Source organism: Cimex lectularius, unplaced genomic scaffold, assembly GCF_000648675.2.
Source record: "Cimex lectularius strain Harlan isolate CLEC.00 unplaced genomic scaffold, Clec_2.1 scaffold242, whole genome shotgun sequence".
In the NCBI taxonomy this organism is placed as follows: Eukaryota; Metazoa; Arthropoda; class Insecta; order Hemiptera; family Cimicidae; genus Cimex; species Cimex lectularius.
This window is the reverse complement of record NW_019392935.1, coordinates 172,389-190,647: the sequence shown is the minus strand read 5'-3', so window position 1 is coordinate 190,647 and position 18,259 is coordinate 172,389. Positions and strand designations below refer to the sequence as shown.

The window sequence follows — 18,259 nt, the reverse complement described above, 5'->3', positions numbered from 1 at the left end:
CGTTGCTTGTAGAAACATCTTGAATTTATGATAACAATGTTTAAAGGCAGTGTTCTTTTTTTTATCGCAATCATGATGATCCTTGCTTTTGACATTCCACAGTGCAGGCAATTCTCTATATAATTGTATGCAATCAACGATGAACTACCTTTCTTTAAATTTTGTCAGCTTGTGCTCCATTTTGTCAATACATAGGCACAAGAAATGCCTCTCCATCGAAAGCTAGACTTTTCTACATCTATCTATATTTCCCTCCCCCCTCTCTCTCTCCCTCCCTGACTCTGAATTTCCATTTTTGCCAGAACATATTGACATTTGTGATGATTGAGGCAAATTAATTATTATTCGCAACAACTTATTTACTGTGAATCATCACAATTATGGACCGACCACATGGGTCCATAATAGTCTCGCCTGGAACAAATTTCACCCCCTGTTACATTGCTTTACCCCTGAACCTTTAATACTGCTTTTGACCTCTCCTTTAAACGATTCCGTGTGCAATATTAACCTTAAATGGTGCAATGAAAAAATATATCGCAATAAAAATTAATCTCGCTCAAACTTTTGTTCAATCCTTGAGCAAACTTCAAAACTAATCTTCAACAATCAAAACTTGCGCAATTCGTAATATATTGATCATCTAGGGCCCGCCTAACTGATATAAATTATATGATGCAACAGTTGTTTCCTGTACAGTGCCAGAGCAACTCTACTATCTACCAAAATTTTTCTTTTATTTTTACATAATCTTATAAAATCGGTAAATAATAAAATAACAAAACGCACAAAAAAGGTAAATTACGTGGTTTTCAAAGAATAAATATTAAAAAAACCACTTCGTTTAAAAAAAAATTGAAATGATCATCCAGTGACACTTTTGACCTTTCTGATGTTGCCCTAAGAATTTTGAATGGAATTGTGTAGCGGTGAAATGGTGGGGGGGGGGTAAAACGTATAAACTGGAGGGCGCAGCCCAGGCATCTACTGCACCAAAATGTACAGTCGGCACGGGGCACATGTTGACTCAGATTTGATAGTTTGGTTTTGTAAACCTTTAAAAAATTCCGATTGGGTCAGACCTAGATTTGATTATAGTAGGAGGATATATGAGAGACTACATTTTTTATAACACATATATTCAATAATAAACTTTAACAACACATAATTAATTATAAATTATAAAATATAGTATATTTTTCACATCCTATTTCCAAGATGCCAGCCTTGCTCTAGTTTAGTCTTGGATACGACTCTCCCAAATTTGGCCAGATTATTCATTTTTATTGTAAATGCTATATTAACAATTTTGAAAAATATTGTTTCATGTTATTACTATCTTAATTAAAACAAAAATAAATTTTCGGATTTAAGTACTACATGTTTTTATTTTTCTTTTGTAATTGTTTCTTTTGTATTCTACTTATAATTTATAGTAATATTATAGCTCTCTTAAAATTCAAGTTTCATCTTGTTTATTTAGAATTTTTTTTTATTTTGTTCACATAATATTTCAGCAGTTTTTGGAGATACTGGCTTCCATCGTTGTCGGAGAGGCTGGCCATAGGAAAATCCCGGCAGATTATTCTTCCCTAGATTATTTATAAAGGATTTCAGGCGTGATACAACGATCCACACTTGAAATCATACAGACTATTAAAACAATATATTGTATTATATCTAAATGATGTTTTGGCATAGTTTTTTTTTGCTACATATAATGATAAACAATTGTAAGTACATAATGTAGCAAATTGAGTAAGTAACAGTATTCTTTGGATAATTTCTTATATAAATATCCTTCTTAATATTTATTAATACAACATTCATATTTTTAAGAAAATAAATAAAATTCATAATTTTTAAACTTCAATACAATCTTGTAATATACATAATTTTTTTTATTCATTGCACTAAATTATCAGGGAGTAACCATTTTTGGTCCCAAAATCTTCACAATAATTAACAAAACAAAACAAATAAACAAACTACTTTTTACTATTAAAGTCTAGCAAAGCGGTATGGATTCTGAAATGAAGTCTTGATTCCAGTGAATAGCCTGTATAATTCCTCCTGCAGGACAAAAACACAATCTCAAATAAATTTTTAATGAACACAGTATAAAAATCAACTATAAAATAATAATTGTTTGCCAAATTGTTTTCCATAAAAAGGTGCCACAATTTCTCAAAAGTTTGAGAGAATAGTCAGATTGTAAACAGAACGGTGAGAAAAGATTGGTTCGTTGATGATGAGGATGGGAAAGGAAGGTGTGGGAGATCTCCACTCACTACCGAGGTGTCTGGTACATTTTGGTTAAAACTTTCGACCCCTGTTAGGGATACTAAAAGGCAAAAAATGACTAGGACACGTGAACTCATCGCAGGGAGCAATAAAGTAATTCCTTTCATACAGGAGGGCGTAACATCCAACTACACATTGGGTGTCATGGACAAGGAGTCAAACACTTTTCAATATACAGTGCCCCAGTTCCTTTTGATGAAACTCAGGGAATCGATTCTACTCTTCGTTTGGAGCAAAAAATGCTCAGGAGAAAATTTTTGGAAAACGAAAAATTTTTGAAGATATTAGTCAATTTAGGTTTTTTCAACATTTCACTACCTTACCACATAAAAACTTCCAAAATGTTGAGACTACAACAAATCCAATTGCACCATTTGAAAGAACGCAAAATTTGCTGTAAGATACTTCTTTGCAATGACCTGAATGACATAAAATGTTAGCCAATATCAGTTGGAACATGTCAAAATTACAAAATTTAAAATTTTGGTCATGATTGCACGTTCTACTGAGGTAACAAAAAAATACCTACAACTTGTCAAATTTTACAAAAACTTCTTCATCTAATACGCTTTACGTTGATATATCCAGGCCTTTAAATAACGTTCTAGTAGAGTTGAAAAATAACAATTAAATGTGAAGCTACAAGAAACAAGAAAATGTGAGCTAAGGTAAATTTGAAGGGGGGTAGAAATAAATCAATAAGAACTCGCTTTGTAAAAAGAAAAGGAAAACACTTTGGGCATTTCCTCTGAAAAGTCCTCGTTGTTAGGTGCTTGCTACAAGAAGAACTATTGCATTTTATTGTATGAAGCTTTCTGGTATGGTTTTTGTGAGCTTACAGATGTGTCATTTTTATTTTACAAAGCGAGTTCTAATTGATTTATTTCTACCCCCCTTTAAATTTACCTTAGCTCATGTTTTCGAACATTTAATTGCTGTTTGATGAGCCCTTTAGTGTATATTGACATAATATTATTCTTCCTTCTATTGGAGTAAACAAGTATGTATTTATTGAAATTTACTTATCAGTTTTAATATTGTTAAAAATACATTACTGTTTCATAAGTTTGTTTATTTCTTGTCATATGTGTTTATAAAATCACATGATCGATGGTTATGCCGTAGTGAATTTGGATACTTTGCAGATTATTTGAACCTGCAAAGGTCAATTTTTTTTGTATATACTTTTTTCTTATTTTACTAGATCCATATTAGATGATTAAAATCTGCTACATTTTTTATGTTAATAAACATATTTTTGATATAAATTATATTATTGTAGCATATCCACAAACTCACCCTTAAGGCTTTGATTGTGTGCTAAGCTTGGCCGTTTTGGTTGCCCATGGCGGAACCAGTTTTAATCATATAAAATACTTAAGAATAATGTAAATGATTTTTTAATTTTTTTTATTACATTTATCTAAGGCAGACCCTAGACTTACTTAATTCTTTTATTGTCCAATAGTATTGAATCACAAGTGGACTCTAGAGCTACCATAACATTGTACAATACTTTTATTGTGCAATAATATTGAATGAGAAGTGGACCCTAGAGCTACAATAACATTGCACAATACTTTTATTGTGCAATAATACTGAGTGACATCTGATCTTCATCGAATGAAGGTTGTTCTTTAGCTTCTTGCGGTAATTGGTTCGTAAGCAATTAAGTTTTTTCTTCACATCATCTTTCGTTGCTTGTAGAAACATCTTGAATTTAGATAACAATGTCTTGAATTTAGCTCACGTTTTCGAACATTTAATTGCTATTTTTCAACTCTACTAGAACGTTATTTAAAAACCTGGATATATCAACGTAAAGCATATTAGATGAAGAAGTTTTTGTAAAATTTGACAAGTTGTAGGTATTTTTTTGTTACCTCAGAAGAACGTGCAATCATGACCAAAATTTTAAATTTTGTAATTTTGACATGTTCCAACTGATATTGGCTAACATTTTATGCCATTCAGATTATTGCAATGAAGTATCTTACAGCAAATTTAGCGTTCTTTCAAATGGTGTAATTGAACTTGTTGTAGTCTCAACATTTTGGAAGTTGTAAGCGTTTTTATGTGGTAAGGTTGTGAAAAGTTGAAAAAACCTAAATTGACGAATATCTTCAAAATAGAAAACTTTCTGAAAATTTTCTCCTGAGCATTTTTTGCTCCAAATGAAGAGTAGAATCGATTCCCTGAGTTTCGTGAAAAGGAACTGGGACACCCAGTATTTTTCATACTACAATCAATTTAAAAAGCCATGAGCTATGCCAAGATTCGAACACAGAACCGCTAGCGTAGCATAAATTGCACTTGGCTACTGCAATCATACTAAGAGTCATACAAATTCTTTGTCAAAGATTTGTCCATTACGGCAATATGCCAAGTGGCTTTGGACATGGAGAGCATACAAGCCCGAGTAAGATAATTTATCACTGATCCCAAAAAGGTTAAGATAAGGTGACCAGGCTGTCACCCACTGGATTGATGTAGATTAGGGGTGACACCTGAGGGACAGTTGTTCGGCAGAAGGCAGGAGCAACGGAGGAGGCGCCAAGGGCCTTTACATGCTCCTAAGACATTGGTTAGTGGAGAAGGGCTCTAAACTATACCACGCTTCTTTTAAGGTTAAATAGATAATTTTCCTGTGTTATCTTTTGGACAGTCGCGTTTTTGGGATGCACTTAATTAATAATTATTGAAAATATAAGCTGGTACCCATCTTAGCATAACTCAATAATAGTTGTTAAAACAAGTTAAAAATAGTTGTAAGGAATTTCAAACATATATTGGAAATAAGGCTGTAAATCTGTCGGGTCACCCAACCCAGTTTCCCACAAGCCTGGAAGTCATAGAAACCCGCCAGATAAATAGCCCCAATAAATAACGAAGCCCAAGAAGTTATTTAGGGTGGAAATGTTCATCAAGGTGTGGGATATTAAATTTTGTAGCTCACAGGGTCAGTCAAAGGACATTGCCTAGAGCTGAGATGAGTTGAAGAGTCGACTATTGAGTGTCTCAGAAGCAGCAGACGGGACAGACTCAGTCGGCCAAAACCAGGAGGACTCAAGCAGCCATTTTCAGTCGGGGACACAGCCAGCAAGGACCTAGTCATTGCGTCAAGTCGAACAGTCGACTTGAGGATCCAGTAAGCTGTGGAAAGAAGATCCTGGAAAAGGCTGAAGAATGTGGAAGCTGGTGTTGGCAAGCATCATTTGGAGTAAGTTTTTAAACCCAATCTTCTTTCCACACAAAAAGTAGTTAAGCGTTTCACAATTTCTGAATATATTCAATTAATATATATTAAGCGGCATAATACGCCGAATGCATTAAGCACATAGAGCTTCAGCGCCTGCTTATAAATTTTTTGGGATGTATTTATCTTTCATTTTATTTATTTTAGTTCACTTAGGAAATTTTTAAATTTGTCCCATTTTTTTGGGACTGGTCGATCCAAACAACAGTCCCTTTCTTGTCATACTGGCTCAACCCATCATAAGGGTGAATGGAGATAAACACTCAACAAAAATCTCAAAATAATAGAACATGATATATGTACAAAAGCAAAAATACTTACTTTACATCTTCCAAAACGCTAATAGCTTTTTGAAGAGATCCTATGCTGTTATAGATGATAGCTAATTCTACGAGAGCAAATGGGACCAAATAAAGGTCTTGTTTTATTTTCTTTTCATAGCCTATAAGAGTTTTTAAACATTGTTCTGCTTGTAAAGGACTTTTCATTTGGAATAGGCAAACTCCTTTGAGAAGTAATAGAAGACATTTATTATCATATTCAAATTCTGTTCCGGAATCTGCGAAAACAACAAACATTAATGATAGGAATTTAATTAAATGTTTAATTTATAAAATAACTTAAAGCACTCACACTTTCCATTCTCAAACTCTGACAATGATTTCAACACTAATTTGTACACATTTTGGCATAATTCCCATTTTTTCCCAAGGATTTTGAAATAGTTCCAGACGTATAATAATTCTATAGCGGGAAGAACTAGGAAGTTTTTCTGAGCAATGTACCTATCACACTTTCTAGCACAAAACTTTTCCATCGGAAGAGATTTTCCAGCGAAACGCTGCCTCCACTGAGGGATATTTCTGAAATTTGAGAAATTTCTTTAAGTCGAAGGTTTCTCTAATATTTATAATTTTATAAAACAATAAGAAAAAAAACACTAACAAAATCAATGTACTGATTTCCTTTTCTTCTTCGGGCGTGTTCTTTTCCATCATCAGTAAAGTAGATACTCTTTGGTATCCGTATATAGTCCTCGACCATCTACTTTCTTTTAATAAAGATGAAGCATAAAATGTCGCTTCCTTCCAATTCTGAACAATGCTGAAAGTTCAATAGATTAAATCCATGCTGTTATTTATAAACAGTTAAACGTTATTTTACATGTTTGTCCACATCAACTCCCAAAAGCATAAATGATGAAACTGTGGCCAAACGGTCTGAGATTTCCATGATTTGATATACCAGTTATTTGCTTCTTCAAGATTTCCTTTCATGAATTCTAATCTACCTTTGAAATACAAAAACCAAGCTCCATCTGGGTACAACTAAAATATTAATTACATTTTTTTAATTAACTAAAATTTTAGGAACAACAAAATAATATAAATCTATATATGTTTAAGGGTCATAATTTACCATATTAACTATTTTAATTAATTATTCTATTTATCTAAGGTCTTGGTTGAGATGATAAAGTTAGTGGCACGAATGTGATAAGAGAAGTAATATCGTTTAACAAAACCCAAGCCATGACTTTATCCAGTTTTCCAGTAATTCATCAGAAGTGCTTCCCACGACGATTAAGAAGTAGTCAGCACACAGATAAAAATGTAAAACCTTAGCGGTCAGTGTAAAATCATTAATGCATATTAAAAATGAGAGAGGGCCAAGTATGGAACCTTATGGTACCCCACACTTGATTGGGATCTCAGAAGATGTTTCCCCACCACATTTAGGTTAATTATTACTGTATTGGTTTGTGAGTTATTTTGTTAATTGTGTTGTTTTATAAAGTCGGCCTGGTATCCTTTAACCACATTACAAACACAGAAGAGACACAGCTGACAAGATAACATGCCGTCTGACCCACCACTTGAAGGAAGTGATACACAAATATCACATTGATTGTGGGATAATCAAGTTCACCTAATAATTTGTTATTCTCACCTTAAGTTGTTGTTGCAGTATTTCTTCGCATAAATCAAGGTCACCGTCATTATGACTTAACACGTAAACTGCTATCAAGTTATAAGTCAGCAAGGTCATGATGGATAATACCTGACGTATACCTTCAGTCAATCTGTACCCAGCGGTCAATTCATTTATCCCGACTTCCTACAATTTATAACATCATGACAAAGGGTTAAATAATGTTATATTAAAATCCCTACCTTACTTCCGGAAAATCCTATGAATTCAAGAAGCTTTATTATTCTGGTAGGTAAAAGTGAAATCATCTGTGAACAAATTTTTTATACTCTAAACGAAATAAATATGAATGATATTTTTTAATTTTTTAAATTATACCAGTTAATTATTTAAAAATAAAGCGCATTTATATTCAACATTCTTGCTGTCAAAATGTTTTGAATGCAAATTGCAACTCGGAAGAACATTATTTAAAAAAAAATTAGATAATAAATTTTATTACAGAAAATGGTGGCAAAATAATAGTTAGTGATTTTGAAGAGGAATTACCAAATTGAAAGATCCGATTCCAACGTGCACGCCACTTTGAAAATGAACGAGATGTTTTTCATTTGACCAGTCTCTTGATTTCATTATGTTACTACACTCTCTGTTAAAAACAAACAAAAAAAAATTAATGCAAGACAACGCTCAAGTGATTAATCATAAATTTTAATAATTGCATAGATTTAGGAAGTTGTACTTACTTGTAAGAGTTAAAACATGTTCTAATTTTGAAGCCAGCTTTAATGAAGCTTACTAATGTTTCATCTTCAATGAAAGCCAACATTGATTTTAAAAGAAGTGATTCGGCATAGCATAATTCTGCATGGATTTCTTCTGCAATGGCAAAAAACTATTAGTGAACTAAAAATGATATAATTATATCTATCTTGAAAAAAAAATCTTTAAAATAAAATATTTTCGCAAATCAATAAGCAACAGTTAGTTCTATAAAATATCGTTTTCTAAAAACAAAGCCGACTACTATGTACAGGAGGGATTAACGTCCAAATACATTTTGGGTGTCTCGGACGGGGGTCAAACCACTTTACAATACATTTTTCATACTGTTCTCAAATAAAACGTCACAGGCCATGCCGGGATTCGAACCCAGGACTGATCTAATATGGCAAATACGAATCAGACGCATTAAACACTTCTTGGCCACTGTGGTAAAAATGTTATTTCATTATTCAAATTTGTAAATTATCAATAATGGCTGTGTTACTCATTTGACGCTCAGCTAAGACATGATAAATTTACAAGTTTTGATGATCAATCAACAATCATCAATCAACAGGGTTAAAAAATAATTTTGAGGTTTAAATATACTACTCGTTGTGCAAAATCAGAAAGTTGGCCTGAACGAACAATACATGTAAATGTAGAGAATGACAGATAAAAACCCACATTTTTTCTTCGTCATGTTGACTGCATAAGGGGGAGGGGTTAAAAAGTGAAGAATGATTTTTCAATTACAGTCCTAGGAGTGGTATGGTGACTTGAGCATCTCACTAATATTTATATAATTCTTGTTATTAAAAATTTAAAAAATAAATAAAAACAAAAATTACAATTAATTAAGATTTTTAGTTGCGATAAAAAAGTCAATGGCACAAGCGGGATTCGAACCCACGATCTTCGGCTAGATACGCCGCTGCTCTACCACTTGAGCTATCGTGACCTCGATCCACTCGGACACAAACTTCCCATCTCAACCCCACCTTTTGAATTTTCCCTCCTTTTTGCCATTTTTCAAATGTCGTGTAATTGGATTGGATTCTCGACGACAAATGAAATGGCCTCGGAGAGCTTTTAGTGAAATATACTTCATTTTAAATCATTAAATTCACTAATTTCATGGTCCGCTTGACCAATTAATATATTACAATTAATTAAGGTTTTTAGTTGAGATAAAAAAGTCAATGGCACAAGCGGAAAAAAAATTGAAAAATGGCAAAAAGAAGGGAAAATTCAAAAGGTGGGATTGAGATGGGAAGTTAGTGTCCGAGTGGATCGACGTCACGATAGCTCAAGTGGTAGAGCAGCGGCGTATCTAGCCGAAGATCGTGGGTTCGAATCCCGCTCGTGCCATTGACTTTTTTATCTCAACTAAAAACCTTAATTAATTGTAATATATTAATTGGTCAAGCGGACCACGAAATTAGTGAATTTAAAAACAAAAAGTTACAAATATAATAGTATGTGCATATCATTACTAGTACTGTACAAAATTGGTAAGAAAATAAGAGTGTGTTGCAAAAATGTAATAAAATGATTTGTTCAGTTGGCAAGCAAAAGCATTAGATTGAAAAAATGCAATAATAAAACAAAACACGGGAAGGTAAAAACGCATAAAACAAGTTGCAACATGCACCATAAGTAATGAAAAAATGACCCACAAATGTTTCATTTTTTGACGAGTAATCTTACACGTTTGAAATTTGAAACAAATGTTTCTTGGCGAATACAAGAGAATGGTGGGATAGGGGGAGAAAAAAAGCATCTCGTTGATACATGCATTCACGATAAATAAGACCAGTTAACCTTTTTGAGACTGATTTTACCGTGCTAAAACGCTCTCTGGCTATATTCTCAGCCTGATTTATTTTACATTGTGCATAGAAATTCGAAGAGTACGTATACTCCTTTTGGGGTGCACCAACATTCAAAATTTGACAGTACATTCCTCGGATATTATCGTTTTCAATAGAATGAAGAATGTGGAAGGAGAAAAACAAAATTACAACATAACAAAATATATTCCGAAAATTACTGCAAATGTAAAACTAAACTGAGGCACTCGGCAGACAAGAGGTGAAAAATCAGAAACACAATATGGTGGACAACCTCAGCGCAATTTGCAGTGAGTGTCCAGCCAGAGAGCTCTTAAAATATTTAAAAAAACATGAGAATGAGAAACACATGAGTCCCGAAAAGGTTAATGGAATGTCATTTGACTAATTCATACATATAAAACAGCTAATAAATTTATTTTTCTTAATTGCAACAAAATATTTTAAACTACATAACTAGAAATAAATTTAATCTTAAATTAAATATTTCTAAATAAAAAGTTCAATTTTGAATTTGATAATTTAGGTTTCTCAGTTTATGTAAAATATTATTACATTATTCTTATGACAACTGTAAATTATTAAATTTAATGAATTTAACTTGCTCTATTTATTAAGTTAACAAACATACAACTACATTTTGAAGCTTGAAAATGGCAAAAGTACTATATTATTTAAACCCTTACCTGGGGATAAGTGGTCATATTTGGATTTTTTGACTATTTTACCCAAAGATTCAGAAAATGAATGCTTTTTTCTGTAATAATTGCATAAATTAATGCTACACTTTAAAGCTTCAGAGGCTTTTTCAATCAATTGCTAAAAATAAAAGATATTGTTATAATCCTGTATAATTAAAAAAGTAACAAAAAAAGTAATTTAATAAATTTGTATTTATTTGTAACATTGAAACACTGAAGATATTAGTTAAACAGTGAAGCCTTGCAAAGTAAAATCCAATAAAAACTTACAACTAGATTTAAACTTTATTATTATTAGTAGTTAAAAAATGTAGTGTCAAATTTAAATATAATTTATGTTAGTTGCAATATTCAACTAGAATTCTACCTTGACATTAAATTTTAAGCAGCAAAAACATATAACAAAATCAAATAAGTGAAGAAGCAAACAATTTTTGACATTTGCAGAATAAAAAAAGCTCATCTTGTTAATATATAAAAACCAAATTTTATACCCTTCCATCGAATATATAAAACAAAAACCTTTTACTGTCATAATTAATTATCGGGCTTTGTTTTCCACTTTTACGTTATTGTATGTAGGTAGAAAAAAAATCAATAGTAGACTGCCCAATATTAAACCTGACGTGATTTTTATTTAATACCATTAGTTTTAATTATCATTTAGATATAAAAGGTCTAATAAACCTACAATTTGAGTTGGACGTGTTTACAATTGAAATAATAAAACAAGAGCAAGAATATGATTATAGTTATTTAAAACTATGTTCTCCAATTAAAAAGGAAACAGATTAAAAATGTAAATTTGTTAATGTTTTCTATCTTTTTCATGTAAGAAAGTAAATTGTTCAAAATAGTTAAAGCAACCACTTTTTTGTATGTGGTCTGTTATACATAATTTAAAAAAAGTTAGTTTCAGAGCATGAACAAGATTAAAACCAAACAGTTTTTTTTTTGTTTAAAAGTATGCATACATACCGCGAGAGACCTGAATCAACCGCCAATATCTGATAAAATTAGGGAAATAACATATGATAAATATTTTATCGCTACTGACATGATTTAGGTCATGGCAGGGATATTATTTTTACATGATCGCAGCCAACACAACCAATATTACTTTGAAGTTTTCATACAGGGTGAGTTCTTGAACTTCTGTTCCTCACTGTATTTTTTTTAAAGGGCCATTTTTGTGAGAAAAAAAATCCTGAAGACACGTAAATTTTTTATATTTTGTTTAGTTTACCATGAGCCAAAAAGTTTTGATCTGTCTAGGATAACGAGGTATAAATGGTTAATATGTGTCTCTAATAGTCTGTAACAATCAACTCCAATTTTTCACCTTCTCGAAGCATACCCTGTTAAATAAACAGATGGAAAGAGGGATAGGACTTGTTGAAAATGGAAATCCTCAAAAATAAAAATAAAAAACCTCTAAAGGAAGACCCCATCACCTAGCTCATGGAGAGGAGGTCTCTGAACCCTCATTATCTCATACAAATGATGTCCTAGAGGATAATCTCCTTCTGCATATGTGGTGGGTCTTCAGGAAGATAGAATCAAAATTAAGGAAAAACCACTCAAATGGAGGTGCCGTAAAATATTAACAAACTACACCTCAAATCCAAAAAGATTTCAGGAGGTCAGAGGCGTAAAATGGCAGCAGTGTGTAAAACAAATCCCTCAATGCATAAAATTCCACACTCCAGCACCAAGGCCAACCACTGGAACAGCCAGCCTAAAAATGGGGGTTATCTAGGTGATAAAAGGCTCGCTCACTGGGTGCCACCCCATCATCCAGCGTAAGTGTTTACCATCATCAATGTACATTTTTTGGAAAATTAATTAAGGCTTTTAAGTTGAGATAAAAAAGTCAGTGTCACGAGCGGGATTCGAACCCACGACCTTCGGCTAAATATGCCGCTGCTCTACCACTTGAGCTATCGTGACTTCAATCCACTCGGACACCAACTACCCATCTCAACCTCACCTCTCGAATTTTCCCTCTTTTTTGCCATTTTTCAAATGTCGTGTAATCTATTTGATTTTTGAACTCAAGTATTGGTTTAGCTATTGCTCAAGTGGTAGAATAGCAGCGTATTTAGCTGAAGGTCGTGGGTTTGAATTCCGCTCGTGACACTGACTTTTTTATCTCAACCAATACCTTTCATAAATATTAAATTAATTAATTACACAAATTGTGTAATGAGTGAGTATCTTACCATTTGAAATTGTTAACTTCTTATTTGTACCCTGTTATCCTGGAGAGTTAGGTCAAAACTTTTAGACTCATGAGAAATTGGGGAAAATATAAATGTAACTTACATTAAGTGGGAAACAGAAGTTAAACTCATCCTGTAAATGTACAACACAAATTTTTAATTGTATTATTATTAAGCGAATGTTTACTCTATGGGCAAAATAAGTTGTATGGGAGAATTTTTTTTTTACATTTTATAATATTGTATAATGAGCCATTTTAAGAAATTTGCAAAGTTAATCAATTTAACCAAGGCGGGGGGGAGAACAAATAAGGATGATCGACTGAGCAATGATAACAAACATCATGAAATGAGTATCCCCTTTCAGTGATAAATTTGTTGAGTAAATCTCTTCAATTTGTGAGATAAAAAATTGACATCATACTTTCATTGGTAATTTACAGAAGAAAAAAACTTTGACTTTACAGGAGACTGTTACATCGAAGAGGTTTTTAACAAACTGTAATTATTCATAAAAATGATATTTTTATAATTAACTGCAATGTATAATGTAATAATTACCTGATCAAATGTAAGCATTGCTTCTAGGAATTGGAAAACCGCGTTACCAATAGTGTGGTACATACTTTTTCCAACCCTACAAAAATGTAGAGAAAAATTGAATTTACATTTTTTCCTTTTACAAAATATACAACCAATACATACCATGGCGCTAAAACATTTTTGGCATCATCAAATTTATTGTTAAAAAACAAATCCACTGCGAGTTTACACTCGAGCAGTGTAGTATCCAAATCCAGCACATTGTCGTTTCTGTATGCACAAAAAAACCCTTCTTTTATTCAAAAAATAAATTATTGAAAGAATCAACAGAATATTATTGTAACATACCTTGGAGTTATTTCATAGGCATCTTCGAATATCTGAAACAAAAAGAAAGAAAAATAGTATTTTATTTATTTTTTATTTAATGAAGGTATTTCAACTACAGAGGTCATATCAACCCTCAGGGTGCTGGTGTTTTTGAAATAAAGCCCATTTGTAAGTAAGTCGGGTTTGAATGCAGGCCCACTGGATTTGAACCCAGTACATTTACCTTACAGTGATGAGATCCATGTCCTTAATCATTGCGGCCACCAACGCTCCATATTTTTGTATTTATTTATTTAAGAAAGATTATCATAAGAACAACAAAAATTGATCAATCATTATTAAAAAGACCCTTGTAGAAATGTTGAAAGCAGTTCATTTTTAATGATGCCAACATAATTTGTTTATCAATAACAGCAACAAAAACAAAAATATTTTTGAACAAGTCAAGTTGTATTAAAATAAATATTCTACTAGTAAAAAGAGGAATAATTCATAATGAGTGTTGATAAATATGTTAATAACGACAATATCTTATTTAAGTAAACTGTGACAATATCTAGTAATATAAAATTTTGAAATTCTGAATGATACCATAATGGTTTGTTTTTCAAAAACAAAAACAAAATGTTCTTTCTAAGAGCCAGGTTGTTTTAAATTAAATTTTCTGCTTCCTACATAGGAATAATTCATAAATAAACAAGTAAAGGATGGCAATATCTGGGAATAAAGAATTCTGAAGGTACTTCATCCCTAATGATGGCATTATGACTTGTTTATCAACAACAAAAAGATCTTTCTAAGAATGTAGAATTCTGAAGGTAGTTCATTCCCAATGATGCCAACATGATTTGTGTATCAACAACAAAAAGATCTTTCTAAGAGTCAGTTGTTTTAAATTAAATTTTCTACTTCTGAATGGAGAAATAATACATAATTACTGGTAATAAATAAGTAAACTATGACAATAATATCTAGGAATGTAGAATTCTGAAAGTAGTTTTCTCTCTCTATCTCTCTCTCTTCCTTTGCCTTTCTCTCTTCTCTTTCCCTCACTCCCACCCCCCAAGGATGCTATCATGACTTGTTTATCAACAACAAAAAGATATTTCTAAGAGACATTGGTTTTAAATTAAATTTTCTACTCCTGAATGGAGAAATAATACATAATTACTGGTAATACATAAGTAAAGGGATGGCAATATCTGGGAATATAGAATTCTGAAGGTACTTCATCCCTAATGATGGCATTATGATTTGTTTATCAACAACAAAACAACAACAAAATCTTTCTAAGTGACAGTTGATTTAAAATAAATTTTCTTCTGCTGAACAGAGAAATAATTCATAAATACTGGCAATAAATCGGCAAACTATGACAATAATATCTAGGAATATACAATTCTGAAAGTAGTTTTCTCTCTCTCTCTTTCTCCCTTTTCCTTTGTCTTTCTCTCTTCTCTTTCCCTCTCTCCCACCCCCCAAGGATGCTATCATGACTTGTTTATCAACAACAACAACAACAAAAATATTTCTAAGAGACATTTGTTTTAAATTAAATTTTGTACTTCTGAATGGAGAAATAGTTGATAATTACTGTCAATAAATAAGTAAAGGATGGCAATATCTAGGAATGTAGAATTCTGAAGGTAGTGCCTTCCCAATGATGTTATAATAACTTGTATATCATCATCATCATCATCATCATCATCAACACAACAACAACAATGACAGGATCTTTCTAAGAGAGAGTTGTTTTAATTTTTTTTTTGCTGAACAGAAAAATAATTCAAAATTACTGGCAATCAATAATAAACGATGGCAACGTCTAGGAATGTAGAATTTTGAAGGTAGTTCATTCTCAATGATGCCAACATGATTTGTTTATCAACAACAACAGCAAAAAGATATTTCAAAGAGACAGTTGTTTTCAATTAAATTTTCTGCTTCTGGATGGAAATGTAGTTCACAATTACTGGCAATAAATAAAGGATGGCAATATCTGGGAATATAGAATTCTGATTTGTTTATCAACAAGAAAACAACAACAAAATTTTTTTAAAATGACAGTTGATGTAAAATAAATTTTATTCTGGTGAACAGAGAAATAATTCATAATTACTGGTAATAAATAGATAAACTATGACAATAATATCTAGGAATGTAGAATTCTGAAAGTAGTTCTCTCTCTCTCTCTCTTCTCTTTCCCTCACTCCCACCCCCAAGGATGCTATCATGACTTGTTTATCAACAACAACAACCAACAAAAAGATCTTTCTAAGAGTCAGTTGTTTTAAATTAAATTTTCTACTTCTGAATGGAGAAATAATACATATTTACTGGTAACAAATAGGTAAACTATGACAATAATATCTAGGAATGTAGAATTCTGAAAGTAGTTTTCTCTCTCTCTTCCTTTGCCTTTCTCTCTTCTCTTTCCCTCACTCCCACCCCCCAAAGATGTTATCATTACTTGTTTATCAACAACAGCAAATGGATCTTTCTAAGAGACATTTGTTTTAAATTAAATTTTCTACTTCTGAATGGAGAAATAATACATAATTACTGGTAAGAAATAGGTAAACTATGACAATAATATCTAGGAATATAGAATTCTGAAAGTAGTGCATTCCCAATGATGCACCACGATTAGTTTATCAACAACAACAAACCGATCTCTCTAAAAAGCAGATTTTTTAATGTGACTTTTCTACCTCCTAATAGAGGAAAAAATCAAGTGTTTTTTATGTATAAAAGTCAAGTATAATGGCGCTTAATAGAAAACATGAGAATCGTGTCGTACTGTCGGCCGGCCGTTGTTTTCTCAACGGGGGGACTGGATACGGATGTGCGAAGAGAAATCAAAACGGGTGAAATCTGAAGACGGGCAGAACGGATTGAGAACGTCCCAGCTGCGGGATGATGAGGGCCGATAAATGTCACGCATTCCAAATCGTCCCAAAGTAGGTTTGTGTGCTGTGACGAGGTGTTTTTTTTTGTCTAGCCGAATCCTGCCTTCAATAAAAAAAAATGTGCGGATATTAGAAAGCCAGATTCGTCTTTCCTAGAGGGGCATTGTACAGGGAAAAAATATAAACAGGCAAAGAAAAGAAAAGATTTTTTTAAGTTATGCAACAATGGACATCTATCGATCGGGCTCGTTAATATCCGATCGGTTAATTAAAAAGGGCGAGTATTGTAAATCGGGACGAACGGCTGGAGGCGTAGAAACGTTTCGTTAGAGTGAAACGACCGGTATGGGACGCCTTACCTCTTCGTCTGAGTCTTCCATCTGAGCTGGGTCCTGCAGATTCGAATCGAAACGACCCGAGACCCGGGATGTTTCGGTGGGACGATCTTGAGAAAAGCCGATTTTTCTTCGGATTTTCCTCGTAGGCTTTTTGGAAGTGGTTCGTCGGAGGACCTGAGGAAGACGTAACCTGAAGAGTAGACGATCTGACTCTAACGTCGATTGTCAGTCGTCACCCTGTGCTACTCGACTCATACTACTCGCTCATCGCTGTCAGCCGTCAAGCGTCAGCTGATGCCGCCCCACTCAAGCGGTGCCCCCTCTTCGCCGCATGGGAAAAACCGAAATTTTGTTTTGCCCGCTCGGCTAATCCATCAATCGCGATTGACCGCGATTGACCGCGGCCGGCCTAATCCGATAAGTGATTTTCCTCTAATGTACAGATTAAAATAGCTGCCAAGGTTAATTGACCGTTTGACCAGGATGTGAGTTGATCAATTATCGTTAAGTCGCCCCGAGCTAATTGATTTTTAATTTTTCCGTGATTTTCCAGCAACAAAACGAATTTTCTTTGTGGAATAGTGATTTTTCTTTTTTTTAATTCATTAACCGATAAAATTGATCTTTTCTCAGTTTTCACTCTTATCGAACAATTATTATTAAATTTATCAAATTGATAACAAACTTCAATGCATTCGCAGTTTTTTCTGCTTGATTTTGAATTTCTAATATTCATTCCTGTGCGATACCAGTAAAAGAATGTATTTGAGTTTATCAGGCAAATAAAAATTTAAGCGAAAATCCAATTTGTCCAATATTTTTTGGCCGTCCGTTCAGGCAAAACAGCGCTGAGCCCACTCGCGGCGAACCGATCACGCTGTCTACTTCGGACCGCTGCCGATGGACCGGACGGCAAAGAACCGCACGTGTGCTGGCTGATGAAAGGCTGATGTGCTAGTTTTTTGTCGTTCGGCCCAGGAGATGCGGTTCGAAGACACACAACTCTCTCACTCCCTCTCACTCTCTCTCTCTCTCTCTCTTCCTATGTCTCTCTCACTCCCTCTCACTCTCTCTCTCTCTCTCTCTCTCTCTCTCTCTCTCTCTCT

The 18,259-nt window shown here is 33.1% G+C and overlaps 2 protein-coding genes across 8 annotated transcripts in view; one reads left to right on the top strand and one right to left on the bottom strand.

The window, feature by feature from the left end:
* Nucleotides 1-1,406: 1,406 nt before the first annotated feature.
* Nucleotides 1,407-17,411, bottom strand: LOC106672243 (tetratricopeptide repeat protein 39B-like). The gene is made up of 14 exons (XM_014403523.1): nt 17,175-17,411; nt 13,925-13,956; nt 13,739-13,846; nt 13,595-13,670; nt 10,797-10,929; nt 8,239-8,371; nt 8,042-8,141; nt 7,735-7,800; nt 7,511-7,678; nt 6,725-6,888; nt 6,506-6,664; nt 6,194-6,423; nt 5,882-6,119; nt 1,407-2,073 (listed from the first exon to the last, which is right to left on the bottom strand). The coding sequence occupies exons 1-14, from the start codon at nt 17,193-17,195 to the stop codon at nt 1,989-1,991; spliced, it is 1,713 nt and encodes a 570-aa protein (XP_014259009.1). The 5' UTR covers nt 17,196-17,411; the 3' UTR covers nt 1,407-1,988.
* The window catches only part of LOC106672237 (alpha-L-iduronidase), a 33,199-nt gene continuing 19,437 nt past the window's right edge, over nt 4,498-18,259 (top strand). For 6 of the 7 annotated variants that reach the window (XR_002910766.1, XR_002910767.1, XM_024229398.1 and 3 more), the window contains exon 1: nt 17,540-17,638. Coding sequence is in view for 3 of the 7 variants with exons in the window: in XM_014403512.2 (XP_014258998.1) it covers nt 17,637-17,638 (2 nt within the window). In the remaining 4 variants the exon portion in view is untranslated. Of the gene's footprint in view, nt 5,525-17,539; nt 17,639-18,259 lie in introns of those variants that run through there. The other variant, XM_024229395.1, reaches the window with a different exon arrangement.